Source organism: Danio aesculapii, chromosome 22 (assembly GCF_903798145.1).
Source record: "Danio aesculapii chromosome 22, fDanAes4.1, whole genome shotgun sequence".
Taxonomy (NCBI): domain Eukaryota; kingdom Metazoa; phylum Chordata; class Actinopteri; order Cypriniformes; family Danionidae; genus Danio; species Danio aesculapii.
The window spans coordinates 21,878,944-21,900,437 of record NC_079456.1 but is presented as its reverse complement, the minus strand read 5'-3'; the positions used below and the strand labels follow the sequence as shown (position 1 = coordinate 21,900,437).

The window sequence follows — 21,494 nt, the reverse complement described above, 5'->3', positions numbered from 1 at the left end:
GAGTAATCAGCCGGTCATTTTCGAGGTATGTTTTTAATAGCAACATGTGCTAGATTTATTGTGCTGGTGTTTGGTATGCTTATGGGTACTGCTGTGAGTCAAGACTTCCTGACACTGAACTTGGTGGTGAGTTGGCTGGTTAGGAATGTGATGTTCAGTGGGAACTTGAGGGGTATGTGTTTATGAGTGGAGGAAAATGGAAAAATCTCCTGGGCCTTCACCTTTCTGACCTGGCCCATGCCTCCATCCTTACAGCCCTGAGCCTGTACCCATACGCCTCCCACCCCCTCGCGCTCAGACACCAAACATCTGGCTTCTGCTTATACAGTAACTTACCACATTTTACTAGTTCCCATCAATAAAAGTCTTCTTTTCCATTAGTGGCACAACCACGCCACATCAGAACATTGCAGATTGTTCTCACATCCACATTCTCATGATCCTTCAGGGATTCAACGTCTTCTGAAAGTCTTGTTTGTATACCAATCAGTCATTTCAGACAGGGATCTTGATGCTTGTCTGAACAGTAGCTTATGTTGACATGCAAAAGAAGAGTTTTGATTTCCCCAAAGAATCAAAAGACATCACATGATCTGCTCTTTAATTGAACAGAAACATCTAAAAATCTTGTTCCGATAACAATCACAACCTTATCAGATGTGTATTTTCAGAGAAGTGTTTTGTCTTAGCCTTTCTCAAATGCCATAGAACATAGGTGTTAAATTCAGTTCCTGGATGGCCGCAGCTCTGCACAGTTTAGTTCCAACCCTAATTAAACACACCTGATCAAACTAATTGAGTCCTTCAGGCTTGTTTGAAACCTACAGGTAAAGCCACGGTCACACTGCCCTTTTCGCCCCATAGACTTCCATTCATGCGACAAGGTTCGCAGTGCGCTGCATTGGAAAGTTCAAGCTTGGTGAATTCTAACCTGCACAGTTTAGTTCCAACCCTAATTAAACACACCTGATCAAACTAATTGAGTCCTTCAGGCTTGTTTGAAACCTACAGGTAAAGCCACGGTCACACTGCCCTTTTCGCCCCATAGACTTCCATTCATGCGACAAGGTTCGCAGTGCGCTGCATTGGAAAGTTCAAGCTTGGTTAATTCTGACCTGCGAAATCGCATCATGTTGCTGCGTGGGACCAATCGAAGACCAAAACGTGACCTCTCTGGACAGAAATGTATAATATGGACCCATCGTTCACTTTTTTTTTATTGTCTAATCAATGAGAATTGGGTGCGCCTACCACTGTGCAAAAAATATTTCCATGATTTGTTATCACAACATATTTTTTTTTGTCAAGTCAACTTAGATTCACTAATGTCGTTGGGATAACAAAAGAGTTTTAGATTATGTTGATTAAAATAATAGCATGGTGGTAACGCACTGATTTAACATAAAAAATTTAGTTGATTCAACTAATAGATAGTTCACTAGACTTCCAAGTCTTCGTTTAGATCCTGCACATGCACCCGATGCTCCGGAGTCAAAAACACAGAAGGCATTTAAACAAGAAGGCGCCATTTTCTCCCCTTCAGAGGCGAGCAAAGACGAGCAAGTTTTATGTTAAGTCCTTATAAAATCCTACATCTTTGTGTCATGTTAACTTGTGTTCAATTCATTTAACTCTTAATTTAACCATGTTAATTGTTACAACAAGCTATATTTAGTTAATTTAACTCATAATTTTAAGGCAACCAGGTAACTTTTTCAGTTTTTTGTCACAACAAACTATTTGTAGTTTAGTTGACAAATCTTTTGTTCATATAACTGCGAATTATATTGTATCAACTTCTTCAAGCAATCAAATGGATTGAGTTGACTTAAGAAAATTAGTTCACTCAACAATTTTACACTATTTAGTTGAGTGTACTTAAATTTTTAAGTCAACTTAAACTGCTTGAAGAAGTTGATAAATACAAAATAATAGAACATTTAGTTAAAACAACAAAATCACTCAAGTTATTAGACGTCCCATTTATAATTACAATAAACTCAAAGTTTTAGGGCAACCAGGTAACTTACTTTAAGTCAAACTAACAAATAATTTTTTTGTGTATCGGACCCTGATTGATCCTATTGTTTGTAATAGGAAGTAATAGGTTGTAAGTAAGTAGTTAGTAATAGTAATAAGTAAATATTTGTAATAGTAATAGTCTGTACCACCTGATTATAAAGTCCAGTATTACAACAATTAATTCTGTAAAATCATGTTATAATTCATATATTCATTTCACCGTTATAAAGTCATTTAAAAGCATTACATAGACCCTTTCATATACTGATGTATAAAGTCATGGCTTATGAAATTGAGCATTTATATTTCATACTGTTTAGTTAGCCTGGTTAGCCTATGTGCTAGCATCTACTGTAACATTAGACTCCTAGCTACAACAAGCTAACACAGCTCTGATTAGCCACACAACAAGGTACAACAATAATAGCTTTTGATTAGATCCCTTGTAGTCCTAAGTGGCCTCAATTCCATGGGGATTAGGTTTTTCAGCACACCGTACAACAGAATTTTGCATGCTCAAACTCTAGTGTGACCGTGGCATAAGTGTGTTGGAGCAGCGCTGGAACTAAACTGTGTAGGGCTGTTGCCCTGCATGAACTAAATTAGACACCTCTGCTATAGAAGAAGAATTTTGGTTCCCTTTTTAAAAAGAGCTCTTTCACAGTGAGGTGAGTCTATATAAAGCGGCACAGGTTCAGAGAAAGACAATTATGCCACTGAAACAAAATACAAAAAAAAAACTAACTAAAGATAATGAATGTGAAGTTTTGCCGTCAGAGGTGGAATCTAGAAAAGAATTGCCAATTTAAAAAAGTTGGATAAATCAATAAGATCTTCTCTGGGCAGCGTAAATCGACTGAAAAGCCATTGGTCAATATCAGCAAACATGTCTTCAAGCAGTACCACGTGTACCATGCCTCCAAATAATAATAAAAAATAATAATCAGATACGTTTATATAAGAATAGATCATGTAATTGTTGTTTGGACATTTCATTATTTATATATATGTATATATATATATATATATATATATATATATATATATATATATATATATATATATATATATATATATATATATATATATATATATATATATATATATATATATATATATATATATATATATATATTTGACCTTTGATTATCATTTTTTAATATTGTTTCTAATCTTATTTAATATCTAATTATATGTAGGGTTCTTTATAGACCATTTCAATGTGGTCATGTCATTGGCCCATGAATATTTCCTGATTGTTATCAAACTAGTTCATAACTGCACTCTCAGAAAAAAATGGTACAATGTTGTACCAAAGAAGGTACAAACACTTAAGTACAAAAAAAGTACTTTTTTATTGGACAGAATTGTACCTTAAGACAAAGAAACAAATTTGTACCATTGCAGTTTGTACCTTTAAGGACCTGATTTGTACCATGGGAAACCAAAATGTACCTTTGGTTTTTAAAACCTGCAGATACAATATTGTACAAAGGTACAAATCTGATCCATGAAGGTACCACTACAGTGACAAGACACTGTACCTCAACTGTGTCAAATGTGTTCCTTCAAGAACTATTAAAAGGCATTTGTTATATCCAAAATGCATCAATGTATTATTAGTAAACATAAAACATCAAATACATTTATTTAACAATGTTTTTTTTTTGTTGAAACACAAAGTTTCTTTTTGTGTAATTTTCTCACATTTTCCATGAGAATAAAAAAATACTTTAACATAAATCGAGATCAATTTTTTTTTGCTAAACATTTCACAACACTTCTCAAAAATGATACAGACACACATTCTCCCATGTACAATATAAAAAAAAATTCTCCAATTTTCACACAATACCTTTGTTATCATCTAAAAGTTGATTTAATTGAATTAATTTTAAAACAGAACTAGAATTATGCAAAAGTATTTCAACGAGGTATGCACAATGTTTGATTAGTTTTACAACACTAAAATGTCTGCATGAACACTGCATTTGCAGGATTTTTGCCAGCTCATGTGCGTATAGTGGAAAGCAAATACCAAAAGGGGCAGATACAGCATCAACAATGGAACTGCTATTGATCAAAAAATGCTTACCAAATGTTTATTAAAATGCCTTAAATGTTTAGTTTACAACATTAATAATTTAGTTTTACCAGTTGTTTGTATTATAGAACTTAATAACTAATGTTCATGAGTTTCTTTAAACATGCTTTTAAATGATGATTCATGTTTTGATATGGAAAATATTCTATTAGAGGTCCTATAACAGGTCTTTTCTCTACCATATGAGGTACAATCTTTACAAAGGTACAAAACTGTTGCTTAAGGAGCATTATTTGTACCACCGTGTACCTTTTTTTCTGAGAGTGTGTAACAAGAGGCAATTCAATCATAACTTAATGTTAAAACAGCTGCCATAACATTATTTATCAATGCCTGACTGTTTTTCGATTCTCTGAAAGTGATAGAAATTCAAAATGTCAAACAGGAAATATGTTGGGACCATTGTTTTTGTTTACATCCTTTAAAAATCGACCATACAAATGGACTTATAAGGCTTCGAGCATACATGATTATTACATATGTTGTTTTTGAAGTTTCCTGTATTTCCAATACATTTACGTACAAATGTTTTTGCTAAATTGTAATTTACTCGTTGAAACGTCCATATGCACAATTCTCAAAAAAATGTTGCGTATACAAAACCCATCATCTTTGCAAGTTTTGTTCATTTACAATCACAATTACTCTATGGCAATACACATTTTTAAAACGCCCCTATTATGGGTTATAAGAATGTTATGAATTATCTTTTGGGTTTGGGACTCCCCAAAAACAAGTTAACATACATGCAAGGTCATATAACTCTTTTTTGTTATGCCTCTACGCTGTAAAAAAGGCTGGGTTTGACAAAACGGATGTGTTGAGGCAATATAAAGATTTCTGTTAACTTGTTTACAAATGTAAGTGAATTGGACATAAAACAATTAAGCTGTCCCCCCAAAATTTCAAGAATTGTGTTGTTTCAGCTCATTTAAATTAAGTAGTTTAAACAAACAGCAAACGTCATCAACATGAAACATTTTTGGACCCATTTTGAAAACGACTTGTTTAAATGAATGAGATGAATCTTTTTTTTGAGAGAGAATAAATTTAATCGCACTGTACACTTTTGGATTTAAAACTGAAGAACGCAAATGCAGTCCATGTTACCCCCTCACCCCACACTGTCCTCTGGGAATACTGTGAGAATGAGAAGTCTGGTTTGTGCACAGCAAGGGAGAAGAGCTTTGGGGTGTGCAAGAAAAGCTGTAGAAGAAGCTTTGATGTTTTTATATTTAATAATCATCATGGGTGATGTATAGTTATTTAGAGCCCAAGTCTAATTTTAGGCCAACTGTGTCACATATGAAACCAGACAGAACTTTTTTTTTTTGTTTTGAATGTGCGTCTTGAGTGGGTCGAGGCTCTGGGAGAGTGATGACCTGTCAACCCAAAGAGGAGGGGAAAAAACATGGCATTTCAAATTTTACCATGAAAAAAACAATGTTTGATCAAAGAATGGATATGGGATGTTGTAAGTGGAAATGTTGTGGGCCTTGGCTAGTCATCAGGAAAAATAGCAAATGAGTCGGGTCAGAGCAGTGTTCAGACCAAGAAAAACAATACGTCACGTACTTTAGGTTATTTTGGATGCCCTATTAAAGGAATAGTTCACCCAGAAATGAAAATTCTGTCATCATTCACCCTTGTTCTGAACTCATCTGACTTTTTCTACTGGGTGTGAAACACAAAGTGAATTTCTACACAATATAGTTTGTCTTTTTTTAAGCAGTTAGTTTTCAGAAAAGAAAGTATTATTAAAAAATGTACAATTTTGTTTTATTAATGAAAAACTCAGTTCCAGTTTGTATTTGCTAACTAAAACCAAAATCTGTCATCAAAGTTGTTCTCTAACAAATTGAGTAGTGACAAGCAATATAATGCAATTATGCCATATCTTTAAACAGAACAGTTTTGTTCATATTGATTTAGCATATTTCGACGTAATTTCAATGAATAAATATTGAAAATAGTCTCCTGACCAGTAGTTTAACAACATTTTCGCGGTCTTTCACTCTCTCACGCATCAATGTCGTGTAAAACAGTCATTCCTACTGAAGTCAGGTGCCAAATGTCATTATTATGAAGACTGGTACGGGATTAGGTCATTCTGCGTGACTTAACCCAGTAATTTCCCTCACTGCGGATGCCTGTGTAATGACATGCGTGGAAATGAAAACACAAACATCAGAGGATGCTCGCGCACGTGCGCGCTTCATCATCGCCGTCTGAAATATTAGCGCGCGCGCACACTTTCCAAACAAACACAAATTCAGAACTATCCAAACACAGACGACGGGACGTTCATTCGCAGCCTGGAAAAAACAGAAATGATGTTGAGTTCCCGCCCAGAGTGTGAGGGAATGTTAAGGAAAGGCGCATTCAGAGTTTAGGATCACTAACACGCAGGTGAAATGTTTTCAAAAACAACCTGACAGCACTTCGTTTTAAGTTCAAAAACTTGGATATAGTTTAAAAGGGAATGTAAAGGGCTTCGATTTGGGAAAAGGTGGAGAAACGTCAAGGATAAATCATTTCACAAGCCTGGTCGTACTACATGTTGGAAGTTTTGCCTCTACTAAAGTTTAAAGGGTTTAAAGTTGTTTGGAATTATTATGTAGTAACCCAAGATGTGCATCCCGCAGGACAAATAATCGGTAAGCCTGTTTTATCGCCTCATATAGACTAGTTAATGTGTTATAAAGAAAGCCTGTGGGCATACTACGCGTTTATAAGCTGAAGACAAATAAAAATGTATTTAGCCGTGATAAAACATTGGTAATAATTTGGCATTGATTTGAGTCATAGTTTTGTTTACATTCATGGTAGGAACCGTAAAGTTATAAAGATAGTAATAAACTATGGCATATCGGTTATTTTTGTTACAATTTAATAGGTTAGTCGCAGTTTTATATGATCAGCCTATATGTTAACAACAACAACAACAACAACAACGAACACGTTTATACAAATAGTCTAGTAGTCATTTATAATTTAAGTGGAAGTTATAATAGTTCAGAGTGCTGCTGGATGGGTGGTGAATTTACTTTTTGTTGTCTTCATGCTAGACGTTCACTTGAGATGAAGTTTAAATAAGTATCGTAGTCACTAATAATCTAAGATAGATATATGTAGGCTATTATACAGTACTGACATTTAGGTTATCTGATTGTGAACTTTATTATACCACCTCAAAATAAAACTGGATAATGTTTTACTTCAGATTCAGAAACATAAAACTGCTAGCCAGTCTCCAGACTCTGTTTTTTTTGGCTTGAGATAATTTGTTTAGGTTTTCATCATGTTTCATTCTGCTTAGATAATCTTTAAATAAACTGACTTTTGACTAAGCTAAAACTAGCAAACCTAAAGAGGTTCAAATGTTTTCTTCAGGTCAAAATTTCCAGTTAGAATATGACATTTTATTTGTCCTTCTTGTTGTTATTAGGTCCTCCATGAGTCATAATGTGTGAAGCCTTGTCCAACTTCACTGGAAGCTGCTAATCGACGCCATCTGCTGTTCAAAAGCGGTCTTGGAGAGTGTGTGGAAAATGGATGACGAGCTTGAACCTGGAATGAATGATGTTATAGTTAGCCACTACAACCACTCAGGCAAGTGGGGAAGACCAAAAAGCACTGGTATGTGTAAGACGGCCTTCCTGATGTGCATCTGTGCTCTGATCGTGATTGAGAACATTACTGTCCTTCTGGCACTATGGCGCAACAAGCGCTTCCACAGCCGCATGTACTTTCTCATTGGCAATCTGGCACTTTCTGACTTGTTAGCTGGAGTGGCATATGTGGTCAACATCTTCACTTCCGGACGTAATACTTTTTTCCTCAGCCCTGGCCAGTGGCTGCTTCGAGAGGGAAGCATGTTTGTAGCACTTAGCGCTTCGACTTTTAGCTTGCTCGCTATTGGGATTGAGCGCCACATGACGATGGTTCGTTTGCGGCCCTGTGAGAGCGCAGGAAGGGGAAGGTTACTAGCTCTCCTGGGAGCCTGCTGGGCAGTTTCAGTTCTTTTGAGTGCCTTGCCAAGCCTCGGTTGGAACTGTTTGGACCGAGTCCACACCTGCTCCACTGTCCTACCACTGTATGATAAAAGCTACATAGCCTTCTGCATCAGTGTCTTCACAGCCCTCCTAGCAGCAATTGTGGTCCTCTACGTGCGCATCTACCAACTTGTGACATCTAGTGGGCGAAGAGTAAGTTCTCGTCCATCAGATCGGTCGCTCGCTCTTCTGCGCACAGTAGTGATAGTACTAGGGGTTTTTGTGGCATGTTGGGCTCCGCTTTTTTCCCTACTGCTGCTTGATGTGGGATGCAGTCCAGAGCAGTGCCCGATTCTCTACAAGGTGGACTGGTTCATCGCTCTGGCTGTGCTCAACTCTGCTCTCAACCCACTGATCTACACGTTTTCCAGCAGAGAAATGCGAACTGCTTTCCTCCGTGTGCTGTGCTGTTGTCAAACCTCACTGGACTCTATGCCCACAGTGGCAGGGACGGCACTTCCGGGAATAGTTATACATACCGCAGAGAACAGCAAAGCTAGCATGGCTGGAGCAGGTAGTGGTGCGGCCAAGTCATCATTAATGCAAAGTAAAGTTCCCACTCCGTCAAACTCCCACCATCAGGATCCTTCACAAACAGCTGTCCCACACCCCTCAGGCCCAGGTAACCTGCTGTCTGCGGTGCTGGTTAAAGCTGGGGCTCTTCCCGCTTTGGGGAAGTTCTGAACTACGACACTACAGGAATCAGCACAAAAGAGCAGGGATTTAGTTATTTCCCAAGACGTTTGGCGATGGCTCCTGTGTAATCGTGTACTAGTCTACAGTTCCTTCAGGATTACAAAACAAATGAGGTTTTAAAAGGACAACAGACTTGACTGAACAAATGCTGACCAAAGGATATACAAACTGAATTAACGTCTACGTGTATTAATATTTATGAACATGTGCAATGAGCACGTAACAGAGCCACTACAGAATGTAATCACTCGAAAAGCTTAGGTGTGCAATCTTTTTGGTATTAAAGTAAACCAATTTGCAAAACGGTATATTAGCTTTTCATGAAGGAAAATGCCTTAACAGTATTATCTGCATTATTTTAGTACTTTGTGTGTACGACTGACCTTTAACATATTCTCACTAGACAAAAACATTTTGAATAGTTTGCTGTTACACAAGCTAGCTGCAATACTCCTTTCACATAACAGTGTTTTTAAGACTGTGGATCAGGGGTGTTCAAACTCGGTCCTGGAAGGCCGGTGTCCTGCAGATTTTAGCTCCAACTTGCCTCAGCACATCTGCAAGGATGTTTCTAGAAAGCCTGAAAAGAGCTTGATTAGCTAACTCAGGTGTGTCTGATTGAGGTTGGAGCTAAACTTTGCCAGACACCGGCCCTCCAGGACCAAGCTTTGCCACCCCTGCTGTGGATGTTTTTGGATAATATTCTGTGGATCAGTTTACAAGCCAGAATGTAAAACGTGGTGGTTTTGTTGGGAATGTGTTGAAATTTTGCTCTTGTAACTTGCATTATACTGTCATATGATTTAAAGTGTGGGTTTAGTATGTCAGTGTGAAGAAAAACAGGCACCTTGTGTTGAGACTGCCTCGTTTGTGTTACACTTATTTGGATTGAACCACTAGAGGGAGCTGTAGTATCATGTTGAAACAGACTGCGAATGTGAGGGGAATGCACAAATGTAGTCTGAGCACTATAATTTACAGTCGCTTGGTAGATGCATCATGGTAGCATAATAAATGGGTTTGCTTGTGAAAAATCATGATAAATGGCCCCAATCTTTGAGCTCTACAGCAGTAAATACCACAGCTGTGCATAATTGTGCTAGTTTGGGATATTATGGACCGCTCTCTTAAAGGGATACTGCAGGTTCAATACAAGTTATGCTGTTATGGTGTAATGTTGATTATGTGGAAAAACTGCACACCTTTTCTGAAAGTAACACAAACATTAAAACTATGAATGCTTTAACAACATAAGTTGACACAATGCATCAAATATATGTTTACGAAAAAGTTCTGAACCTTAAATTCTACATATTGCAGGATAGTCATACTTTATTAAATCACATAAAGGCAGAGACTGCTTAGTCATATAGGTTCTTGCGTTGAGGAGGTTGGTTCAATGTGGATTTCCTTCCAACACTCCCGTTTTCCCCAGGAGTTTCCCATATTTCAGACTCATCTCCAGTCCCGCCACCCTCCCGTTTTATTATTTCTCCCGGAAAACTCCCATAATTTCACCTCCCCCCACGTCCTGAGCTATTTGGTCCAGTCTGTAACACCCCCCAGGTCACCAAGTTTGGTATAGCGGCCGTCCGAATCCCATTCCATAGTACAGTTACTAACACCACGGTACAGAGTTACTAACCTGGTTTTCAGCTGTGTTATTCAGACACCTCCTCTCATACCCCCTCCCCCTCCTCCTCCTCCTAGCCTCCTGGATTTTCAGAGACAAATGTTGGCAGGTATGGTTTCTGTTCACGTTGAGAATATTGTGAGAGCAAGTGACATTTTGTAGAAGAAAGGTTTTTATAGCATTTGACAAGTGTGACATTTCAAGCAATTTACCATCCTAAGCTGTAGACAGTGAACTTTGCAGTCAGGTTGAGGGAGAAAATTGAATGTTATACTCATTTATGAGGCCAGAAAATGAATCCTATTAAAAATTTGTATCTTTCGACACAAAATGGCCGAAATTACGAAACGAAATTGCCGAAAGTCAATCAGTATTGCAGAATCCCTTTGTGAAGAGACTTCACACCAAATGATTGAAGCGCCATCAAGAATGAACATCAAGAAACAGCAATGACAGCCAAGTGTGATTCTACGATGCTTAACCTTGAGCAAAGAGACAACACACGGCGATAAGCCTTATAACAAAGCCTTTGAAGTAAGCACATGCCACATAGAGGACATTAATCCTTTAACATGAGGCATTACACACTTGCCACACACAATATGCCTCTGCACCTCACATAATGAATGGCTCTTTGCCACAATGGATCAAAGCGTGGACCACTGAGCCATTGTGGATGGCCACTATTGAGAATATTCATTTGTCTGTGTGCTTGTCAGAACTGAAGGGAGTCTCTGTGGCTGAATACATCAGACTGGCACATTGCTTGGCCCAGCACTCGGTGTGAACAATGCCTCCATCTGGACCAACGACTCAGGATGAGCCAATGCAAGAGCACTCAATTGATTTTCTCCCATACGGGGACCAGAGGTCACTTTTAACAAGCTTTCAAGGGTTGACTGAGGTAGAAGGTGTTTGTGTACATGTGTGTTGCATGGAAAATGTGCTAGGATCAAGTTCTTGAAGATCTAGTGGTGCTGTCGGTGCATTTCTGGTCACGGTTTGTAATTGGATAACTCATTAGCCCAAGATCAGGCTTAATCAGAGAGATCAGGTTTGGTGTAGAACACTCATCATTATCTAAAATCTTGGTCTTAAAGGAGAATTTCTTTCCAAATCTGTATGCCTTGGTTTATTTGGAAAGCACAAACGGAGATTTATGTTGGTGGTCAAAACAATGCAAGTCAATGAAGTCCAAAATAACAGTGGATCCCTGTCAGAGTATCATATTTTGTGCAAAACCCATACAGGTTTGGAACGACATGAGGATGAGAACATTTAGCCAACTGTTGGTATCATTTGCTACCACTTATTAGTGCAAGTCAGGATCCAACACCCTTGCCTCAAATCCAAATACTGATCCAAATTGGATATAAAACCGAGGATAAGATGCTTCAATAATATCGAAAGACTTTGGCGATATGTTGTGTGCCATGAGCCCAGTCAAATTATTTGCCAGACGAGTGCCAATGAAGGGATGCCCAAATAATTTGATAGTTGAAGTTAGTTATGTTATAGTGGAATACTAAAATACATCCTTGTTTTTTACTCTCAGAAGCAATGCAAGAACCCTAGCTTGTCTACACTTCAACCCTTAAGGAGTGAATATTAGCACAATACAAGGTAAGGTAAAATGGTGTACCCTAGGGAACTACTCCAGGGCAAGCAAAAGCAGGATAAATGAGGCTCATAATTATTTATGTATTTTACACGGACCTCACAATTACACTGGACAATCAAATGCATTTGTTTAAGTGTTTTACCAGACTTGCTAATTCTCAACACCTGTCCATAGGAGGCTTGACAAAAATGAAAATATAATAAATGCATATACACAACATTATAATTCTTTACATAAAATTACTGATGGCAAAAGCAAAGGCGGCAGGATCCAACAAACTAACAGTAAACTATTTGTGCAAACACTGCTGTTTTGTTTTTAACCACTTTTTAAGAACACTACTAAAAACTTTTTACTTTCTAATTTCAGGCTAACCGGTAAATCATTCCAAAATTTGGCTCCCTTAACATGGAATAGAGATTGACCAGATGAGGTCTTACAATGTGACACTAGACAGTCACCATTAGCAGTTACTCGTGTGACTCTGAGAGGTCTGATGCCTACTGATTAGATCAGAAAACAGCATTGAAACATGATTATTTAAACATTTAAACACCAATTTAAGATAATTAAATTTAATAAAACTATTAAAACTAAAAAGGGTTTTGTTTACATAAAACATCACAATGATGTCATCGCATAGGCTTTAAGTCCATCGGTTCAACTGCTTGTTTATATGGAGTCAAAAGGTTTCAATGTAGTTAAAGAAGCTTGTGACCATGATGTAATGCAATACATCAAGTGAGAGAATATCATTGTGTGCATGTCTAATATTGCAGTTAGATATGTTTAAGATCTTCTAATAAAATGAAAACAGTTTAGACTTGGCTTAGCCTTCTTATGTTTTTAACATGACTATCAAATTTAAATTAATGTCTAGAGTTATGGCAAGACACTAAAATTCATTCACTTCTTTAATAACTTAATTCAGCACCTCAAATTTATCCCTTTCAGGCCTATTTCTTATAGAGAAGCACATAGAAACTGATTTTTTTTTTTCTTTTGACATTTAGCGTTAAATGAGACAGCTCAAGTCATCTTGAAATATGTTGTAAAGCCTGGGTCAGCTGCTCACCTGCCCGGCAAGGTGTTTTAGCAGACACATAGATGACTGTGTTATCTGCATATAACTGGCAGTTAACCCCTGGGCAGCAATCTGGAAGATCATTTAAGTACATTGTAAACAACAATGGGCCAAGAACAGACCCTTGAGGTACTCCCATATTGTTAGAACGCACAGATGGCTTCACCCCATTGACCCTCACACATTGCTTACAGATTGATTGTGCAGAGTTTAGCTTCAATCCTAATAACACCCATCAAAATCAGCGGATCAATGGTTTCAGCGTCAAAAGAAACTTCCAGGTAAGTGTGTTGTCACTAAACTCTGCAGCATCGTGGTTGTCCAGAAGAGCTGAGGTGAAGGGACAACAATCTACAAACTAGTCAACAGTGTTTTTATGCAATTCGCCACGAGTGAGATCCTAATGGTCCATTTCCACTGAGTGGTACTGTACGGGTCACCTTTATCAGGTTTGTATTTCCACTGCTAAAAGGGTACCAATGATACACTTTTGGTGGGCATGGTGTTCACATCATATGAGAAGCACCTCTCACAAAACAGATGCTTTATACACATAAATGCTTGTGTCTAAATGTTCACTACTAACATTTCTATGAACATGATTTGCTTATAACTGCAGATCAATGACAGTGCGAAATAGCCTACTGTAACCTCTGCAATTATATAAAATAGCATATATGAACACATACAGACCCTTACAGTCTCCGATTACCAATTACAGAAAAACTACAGACAACATACATTTAGTCCTTATTTGGCTTCAAAAACAACATGCAACATACAGCCTACAGTCAGTGCAAACCTCTCATCTGTGTCTTTAATCTTCACCAGCACATGTAACCTCTGTTAGAAAATAATAGTTAAATGGCAGTTTTGGTACTCTATTGTTGTGCTAGGTACTTTTTGCAAAAAATACCCAAAAAGTGGTACGGTACGGTTCACTTTGAGGTACCCTTTGACAATGGAAATGGCCAGAAAAGCGTACCAAACCGAACCGAACCATACCATGCCTTACCACTCAGTGAAAACAGACCATTTGGTATACAGCTTAAGCCCAGCTCGATGTGATTTTTAATAATCCTATACAATTGTAGCTTGTCAGACTGCATGAACACGATCCCCAGGTCACACTGTAAGATCTCAGTTTTCATAATTTTAAACTGAATGACAATTAGGTCTTCCAAACACAGACACGCAAGAAAACTCATCCAAAGTTTGACGGCATCTATCCATGACACTAACAGTAACCTGCTTTCTGAAATTATACCTCAAAACAAACATGAACAATTAGTAGAGGAAACTTTGCTCATAGCATGCCTTTTGCCTTCTATCGACACTCATCATAATAGTCGAAGTCACTGCAGGAAAGTGTCTGAAATCTTGACACTGCCAGAACTTATCAGAAGAAAATTTGATCGCAACGGCCATTAATCAGCTTTAGGTGAACATGTCAAACCAATGATCAAAGACCACAGATTTTGGTGTAGGATCACAGAAATACTTTAGGATTTCCCCAATTTGCTTCAAACGACCAAAACGTGACTGAAATCACACAGTGTGAGCAGGGCTTTACTTAAGTAACCTCTAAAGTTTGCAAGATCCCTTGCCCCCTTGATTTTAGGGGTAAATTTTGCCTAGGATATATTTGATAAAAATCATGGTTCAGGACCAGAAAGATTCAACCAGGAGCAGTTAGTTTAATCACATCGTATGGACACCCTAATAACTATCCTGAGACTTGGACTTTTGTGGATCATCTAACCTTATCCTCTGAGCTAGAACAGAGGATACACTGAGTCCTCCCCCAGATCCCTGTCTTTTTCAGTCAATTACAATAGCCTTCAGCTGCAGCCATATGCAAACTGCATCTGACTGGGCTTTAGGAGATAAGCTCTCCAGGATGAGGTCTTTATTAGGGCCAGCTGCCCATAAGGACGGGTTCAAAGGTCAGATGTCAGTAAATTCACAGATGGTCTAAGTTGCCAGTCCTCACCGTAATGAAATCCATATGACACCTTATTTGAGCCCAGTAATGTGATAAGGATGGTAGTCTTCATGAACACTCTTGATTTTTTTCCACCCTTTGGTGCACATCTGGGCCCCCTTTTCAGTGCTCTGCTTTTGTCTGAGCTTGCGGCTGAGAAATGCCTCTCTTTGTAAGACCTAATTATTCCATGACTAGTAAGAGCCTAATTACTAGAAGAATTAGCACAGCGTGTATTGTGAAGGAGACGTCATAGGGCTTTTGAGGTATTGACATGGTAGATGAGCCCCCCCTTTCAGCTGTTTAAATTTTGACCGATCTCTGGTTACAGTCTAGCAGACACACCTGTCGAAACGGCTTTCCCTCTGAGAGTAAGTGTGCGCCTGTTTGTGGAATGTCTGAGGGAGATTAATGTGTCTGTCTCAGACAATGTGATACGGGGCGCTCGAGACACACATGTGGACATGCCTGGATGTGTGTCAGAGCAGCTGGGAACAATCTGTACCAGTAGCCTACGCAGAAGCTATTGGATGCCATCCGCTTTAGGATACCAAGTTTTGGGCTTGGTCGTGATTGGTGCAGTTTGAGTGTGAAATTCCTGGCTCCACTCGGACCACAGGTGTCTTTTCAGTGAGCGCATCTGATGGATTATCATCTGCTGCCAAATACGCACACTAGTGAGGGAGATCTTAAATTGTGATAGACATCTCAAAGCACATAAATCGTACTGCTTTAAAGAAATGTGCTTGCAAACAACCCCTAATTTCTGGCTGATTTCATCTCACCGTCTTCCTTACTGAAGTTGGAGGGACGAGGAGTGATCTGAACCACCTTCTCTGCCCGTCACACCAGTAATCATTCTTCGCCATTTCATTTGGCAGTGTAATGAAAGCAATCCCCGAATGCTTCGCTTCGGCAGAACAGAGATAATGAGGAAGCGCACACACACGAACACACAAACGCCATCTCTTGATTTAGGAAGACGGTCCTCTATTGGGTTGCAATGGGAAAAGCGTAATGTTCACACTCTTGCTTAACATTCAATCTTTGCTATCTTTTGGTGCATGGCATGTGTTCCCAGGATAAAACATGTAGTAACCATTAGCGTATCTTTCTGTCAATCTCAACACCATCTTCTCTGTCTCTTGATAATAGACAATGCGAAGCTATTAACGTAATACGCATGGAAAGCTACAGCAATTAAACTGATTACTGGTGCTTGATACAGTATCAATATGGCTAACTACAGTCCAAGGATTTGCGGGATTTACTATCTGCTGGCAATCGTTTTTAAGTGATCTGATTTTTGATTGTCTGGAAGATAAAAAGAAGATTGTCTGGAAAAAAACACTGAAAGAGGGTCTTGAGACATATTGAGGGTGCATTCACACTAGCACTTTTGGGTCGCACTCAGGTTCGTTTGACGTCAGAGTAGGCTTCTGGCTCCACGATTCTGGCTAAATTGAGAATCCCAATTTTTTTGGCTTAAGATCAGGATCACGATTTTCTCCCGGTTCTGTAGATGTAAAATAAAGGTTAATATGAGTGGGCTATTATTATTGTTATTTCACAAGCATATGGTAAAACTACAACAATAATATTAGACCTATGTGTAGATCTACTGTTGGTAAAAATGCTTAATTGTGTATAGACTTGGAATGGTGAACTTAAATGGACATTAAATATGTCCTGGTTTTATATTCACAGTACAGTGATTGCATAAGAATACAACTATTCATATTTCTGAAGTTTAATTATTATGTTTGAGACATATGCTTGCAATCTGTCAATGACAACGTTAATAGACCATTTTTTTCACTGGTAAAATGAAACATTTGTCATCATTAGATTCCATCCTGCATTATATTCAATGTTATGTAAGCCAGAGTAGTTATACTGACCCCGTAAACATTTGTTTTTATGCACAACACTATGTGTTTGCTATGAAAGAAAAAACATAATAAATATTTGTCGTAATCATAACTCAAAAATGCGATACGATCGTTTAAGTGATGTGCGAGCCAGTTTCACTATCACTTCCAAGTGCAGCTCATGGCTGCCGTCACTGTGAGAAAAACACACATCATACATCCCGTGCGGGCTCTCGAACGATCGCTCTGTGCAACAAGCTGAACATTATTTACAACTTTATTAGATGTTATTTACAGCCTATGCAGGTTCTGTTCACTAAAGTAGACATCATTAGCAGGCACGCGCGCATGTCCTCTCGGTAGTAAACAAACAGTGCGTCAGCTCATGTGTGATTTCGCAGCCACGAACACATCATTACATTAAGACGGAAATGATATTTTTGGGTGAATTATACCTTTTAAACACAGTATGTGACACTTTTAAAGCCATTTGGAGGTGTCCATGTTGCTGTGAAGACTTGTGACCACGTTTACACTACTTTCCTGACCTTGAAAATATAATTGGCTGAATCGCAGAAAAGCTGAATTAAGATCGTGTAGGGTCGAATCAAGATCGCAATCTTTTTTCAGATTAATCGTGCAGGCCTACGTCAGAGTATGGTACGTTTATCTAGTGTGCAAAACTGTCTTTTGAACTCAGGTGCGCAACAGTGAACCGTACCAGAGTCTGCCTGAAAGAGGTGGTCTGGGGTACAGCTTGTGCGAACTCTACTACGGTTCACTTCTGACATGAATGCAATCGTACCAAATAACGGAAGTGAACCGCCTACTGTACAACAGTCTTTAGTTTTTATAACTTTCATTCGTGCCTGTTTGTCTGTATCACCTACCTTGGTGACAAGTGGGATTGACCCATTGAAAACAGTGATAATGTCTGCAACATTTGCAGTAGATAGACACAAGTACCTCTCTGAATTTTGGTTTTGGTAACAAAACCAAAAGATTCTGTAAAAGCAGAACGGCTATGATATGCATACGGCTCCATTTTGGTGCTTTGCTTTCGTGGCTGTCACATAGAAACAGCTGTACACAAAACAGCAGCTTGATGATGCAGGCATCCTGGGGTTCAGAAAAAAGACCCGGGCGAGGGGGGACAATCGAACTTGGGTTCGGACCAGGTATTTGGACCAAGTGTGAAAGCACCTTTAGTGAGCAGTCCATTACGGAGACTATGTATTGACTAGGTCCCAAGAAAAAAAAACATCTAAAACCTAGAATTAGAACTTGCTTGTCTACCACCAAGAAAACCTTAGCATCCAGATTTGATTTGATAAACATAAGAATAGAAATATTCTCTCTCTCAAGATAGTTTATTATACAACATCAGTTTAAAACAGCAGCTAAAGAAACACATTTTCAGCCTCTTACCCTCTCTCTGTGACCTAACGTACCAGTTAGAAGAACAACTCTGCATGTGATCATAAGTCAACACTCACATTTTGAGCTGGTTTCAGCTACTCTCCTCAACATTAAAAGGTAAGGTCAAACAACAACACAAGTATTAACATGATTTTCTGAGGACTACTGTCTTAAGTGAACCAAACAACATTCATGTGTCGTCTCAAGGGTCTCCGTAGAACCAAAAGGCTTTACAAATTTAAAAGAGAGGATAATAGTCATAAACGTCTGAGTGAAAATGTGTTTTACAGCAGCTATAAAAGAGAGGAGACCCGTCTGCTCATACTAAGGGGCTGCTAATCGATCAATAAACATTAGCGACGGCTAATCTACCATCCCAATGGAGAACAACACAGGCAGATGACTGAAGACAAGCAACAGGTCTGGCTGCCACCAGGTCTGGTACGGTTCACAGAAAGGTCGTTTGGTGAAATGGAAAAAGTGTTATTAACAAGAATGTGAAATTCAACGTGAACAGATCAAACTGTAACTTGATCTGACATGTCCATTCTAAAAGGTTGACATCCTCAGCCAGATGCCGTTTTACAATCAAAAACAAGTAGGACCCAAAAGTAGATGCTGAATTTGTTGAATGTTTATCCAAGAATGACTTTCACCAATGGTGATAAGGACTGCAGTGCTCTTGACCAATCAGAGAGTCTGAACCAACACAGGGAATAGCAGGGACAAGTGTTCGGCTCCTTTGATGGGGAGTTTGTGTGTGGTGTAATAGTGAATCACTTCAGGAATGGTCTCAAATGGAGGGCTGTTCTGGCCAAGGATATAGCGGCCGTCTTTGCACTGGCTGAACTTCATATGCATGAAACCCTGGCAGCTCCTGAAAAAGAACAAACAAAACAGCCATTAATCTTCAGGCATAATGAGCAACAAAATAAGCCTGAAAATGCAACTGCCAACACAAAGACAATGAAGGAGAGAACCAAGCCATATTTGGAGATATCACTGAGAATAAGGGGATGGGAAATTTTGGATAGGGTATGCAACACCCTAGCAACCACATAGAATTCCATAGCAACCAACTGGTACACCGTAGTCAAAGACCCAGACATCACGGCCAAGGACTGTTGGCTGATTGACTAATGATAAGGCATACAAAATGAAAAACATGTTAAATTCTACAGGATTTCTGAAAGATGTTTGCCATTCTTTAACAGCCTGTCTAGAAGCACCCAAACCTCCTAATGGAAGAAGAAAACAGTTGTGATTACAACTAACGATGTGTAATTTTCAAGGTCAACTAAAAGCTGAATCTTCAAAAGCATGTGAAGTTCAAGGTAATTACTCTTGACCACTGATGATCTTGAATGAATCCTTAATTTATTGCACACCAGTCTGTTATTGTAGGTTGACCCTGAACAAGGCAAATTGTGATTGGCTGCATAACATGTCAGTCAGGAGGCTTCTTGGGCAGTCCCTGACTAATAAATAATGCATAAAAGTCCAGATCTTGTGGTCTTGCTTTTAAAGACTAAGGCTCAATCCCAATTCTATTTTTGTGTGCGAGTGTGAAAAGAAATGACTTCAAAATTTACCCCTAAGAAATGAGACAGCACTACAATACCTGTACACGTCGTCATATGTCATCGCGATCACTTGCTTCAAATGAGATCAATGATGGCCACTGCTCTAGTTATTCCAGCTGGTTATTTTTTTGGTATTTATCTTCAGGAAATCACTGAAGCCAACGATATAATGTTATAATAATGATAAAGGTTGCAACTAACGATTATTTTAATATTTGATTAATCTGTCGATTATTTTTTCGATGAATCGGATAAAAAATAAAAGCATTCATTTCCAACCCTTTCTTCAAAAACAGAACTAAAATCTTTAGAAAGTGCACACACACATGTTGTCCTTGAACGTGTCTGAGCTGTTTCAATAATAATACTAACTTAATAATTTTGTCCTGTTTTCAATCGAAATATCTTTAAAAAATCTTAAATCAAGATACATACTAGACACATGAAATAGCATAAGAAATTATGTCTTGTTTTCTAAAAAAAACATCTCAAAATTAAGTGACTGTTATCTTAAAACACGCTAAATTATTTGCCAGTGGCGTAAGAAAAATAATCTTAATGACATATAATCTGAAACAGAAGTTTTAAGCATCACTTAATTTTCTCATGCCATTTTTCTTGTCTAGTCTTGATTTAAGACTTTTTACATATTTGCACCCTGAAACGAGACAAAATCACTAAGTAAGAAAAGCTTTGAAAAGCAGTGTAGCTATACTTGACTACAGATGGAAAAATGAATGGTCCAAAAAAGGCAAGTGAATAAAAACGTGTCTTTAGTCTTGCAATGCAAAGTGCTAAGCAACTATACTACTGCTGCTTTACTTCTGTTAACTCTTTCACTGGTGAGTTTTAAAGATTCTATCTGGCCCCGGGAATGAGTTTTGTTAAGCGATCATTATTTTACAATGTTCACCCTTAATGTTTTCGTGGCGAACCGTCATGTTTGTCACGTGACACACCGCAGCCACAATAGCAACATATGACAGATGAATCTCTTTTATTATTTTCCATTTTAATACAAATTATTCTGAAGGATTCGGATTTCTAACTTCCAATCAGACTCAGCAGGGATCAACGTTTATCTTTTTCTCATCATCCTGTTTCTCATTATTTTTATTAAAAATTATTATTGAATAATGAATAAAGTTGCTTAATATAAGAATGTTCAGTGCATTTGCCTGTCTCTTTGTAACTATTTTCAGGAGCCGCCAAACTAGGTCAGAAGTCACTGAGACCTTGAGTGGAACTGAAGGGCTGAGGACTGGAAGCAACTGTTTCTATTGTCATTTCTATGAGTTAATACTATCTAAAATGTCTAAAGTGATTTAGCTATTTTTACAGTTAAATCTTTTAAAGTGATTCTACTTTTTATTCAAGATAGACTTTGTGTAGTAAGGATATAACTGCCTGAATGTAGATTAT

The 21,494-nt window shown here is 38.2% G+C and overlaps 2 protein-coding genes across 3 annotated transcripts in view; one reads left to right on the top strand and one right to left on the bottom strand.

Moving 5' to 3' along the window:
• The first annotated feature begins 6,402 nt into the window (after positions 1 to 6,402).
• Positions 6,403 to 8,977, top strand: s1pr3a (sphingosine-1-phosphate receptor 3a). The gene is made up of 2 exons (XM_056447787.1): positions 6,403 to 6,783; positions 7,575 to 8,977. Exon 2 carries the CDS (start codon positions 7,678 to 7,680, stop codon positions 8,863 to 8,865), a length of 1,188 nt encoding a protein of 395 aa, XP_056303762.1. The 5' UTR covers positions 6,403 to 6,783; positions 7,575 to 7,677; the 3' UTR covers positions 8,866 to 8,977.
• Positions 8,978 to 18,421: 9,444 nt separating this feature from the next.
• The window catches only part of shdb (Src homology 2 domain containing transforming protein D, b), a 65,930-nt gene continuing 62,857 nt past the window's right edge, over positions 18,422 to 21,494 (bottom strand). For both annotated transcript variants that reach the window (XM_056448070.1, XM_056448071.1), the window contains one exon: positions 18,422 to 19,366. In XM_056448070.1, the coding sequence (XP_056304045.1) occupies positions 19,180 to 19,366 (187 nt within the window). In that variant the 3' untranslated portion in view covers positions 18,422 to 19,179. The remainder of the gene's footprint in view (positions 19,367 to 21,494) is intronic.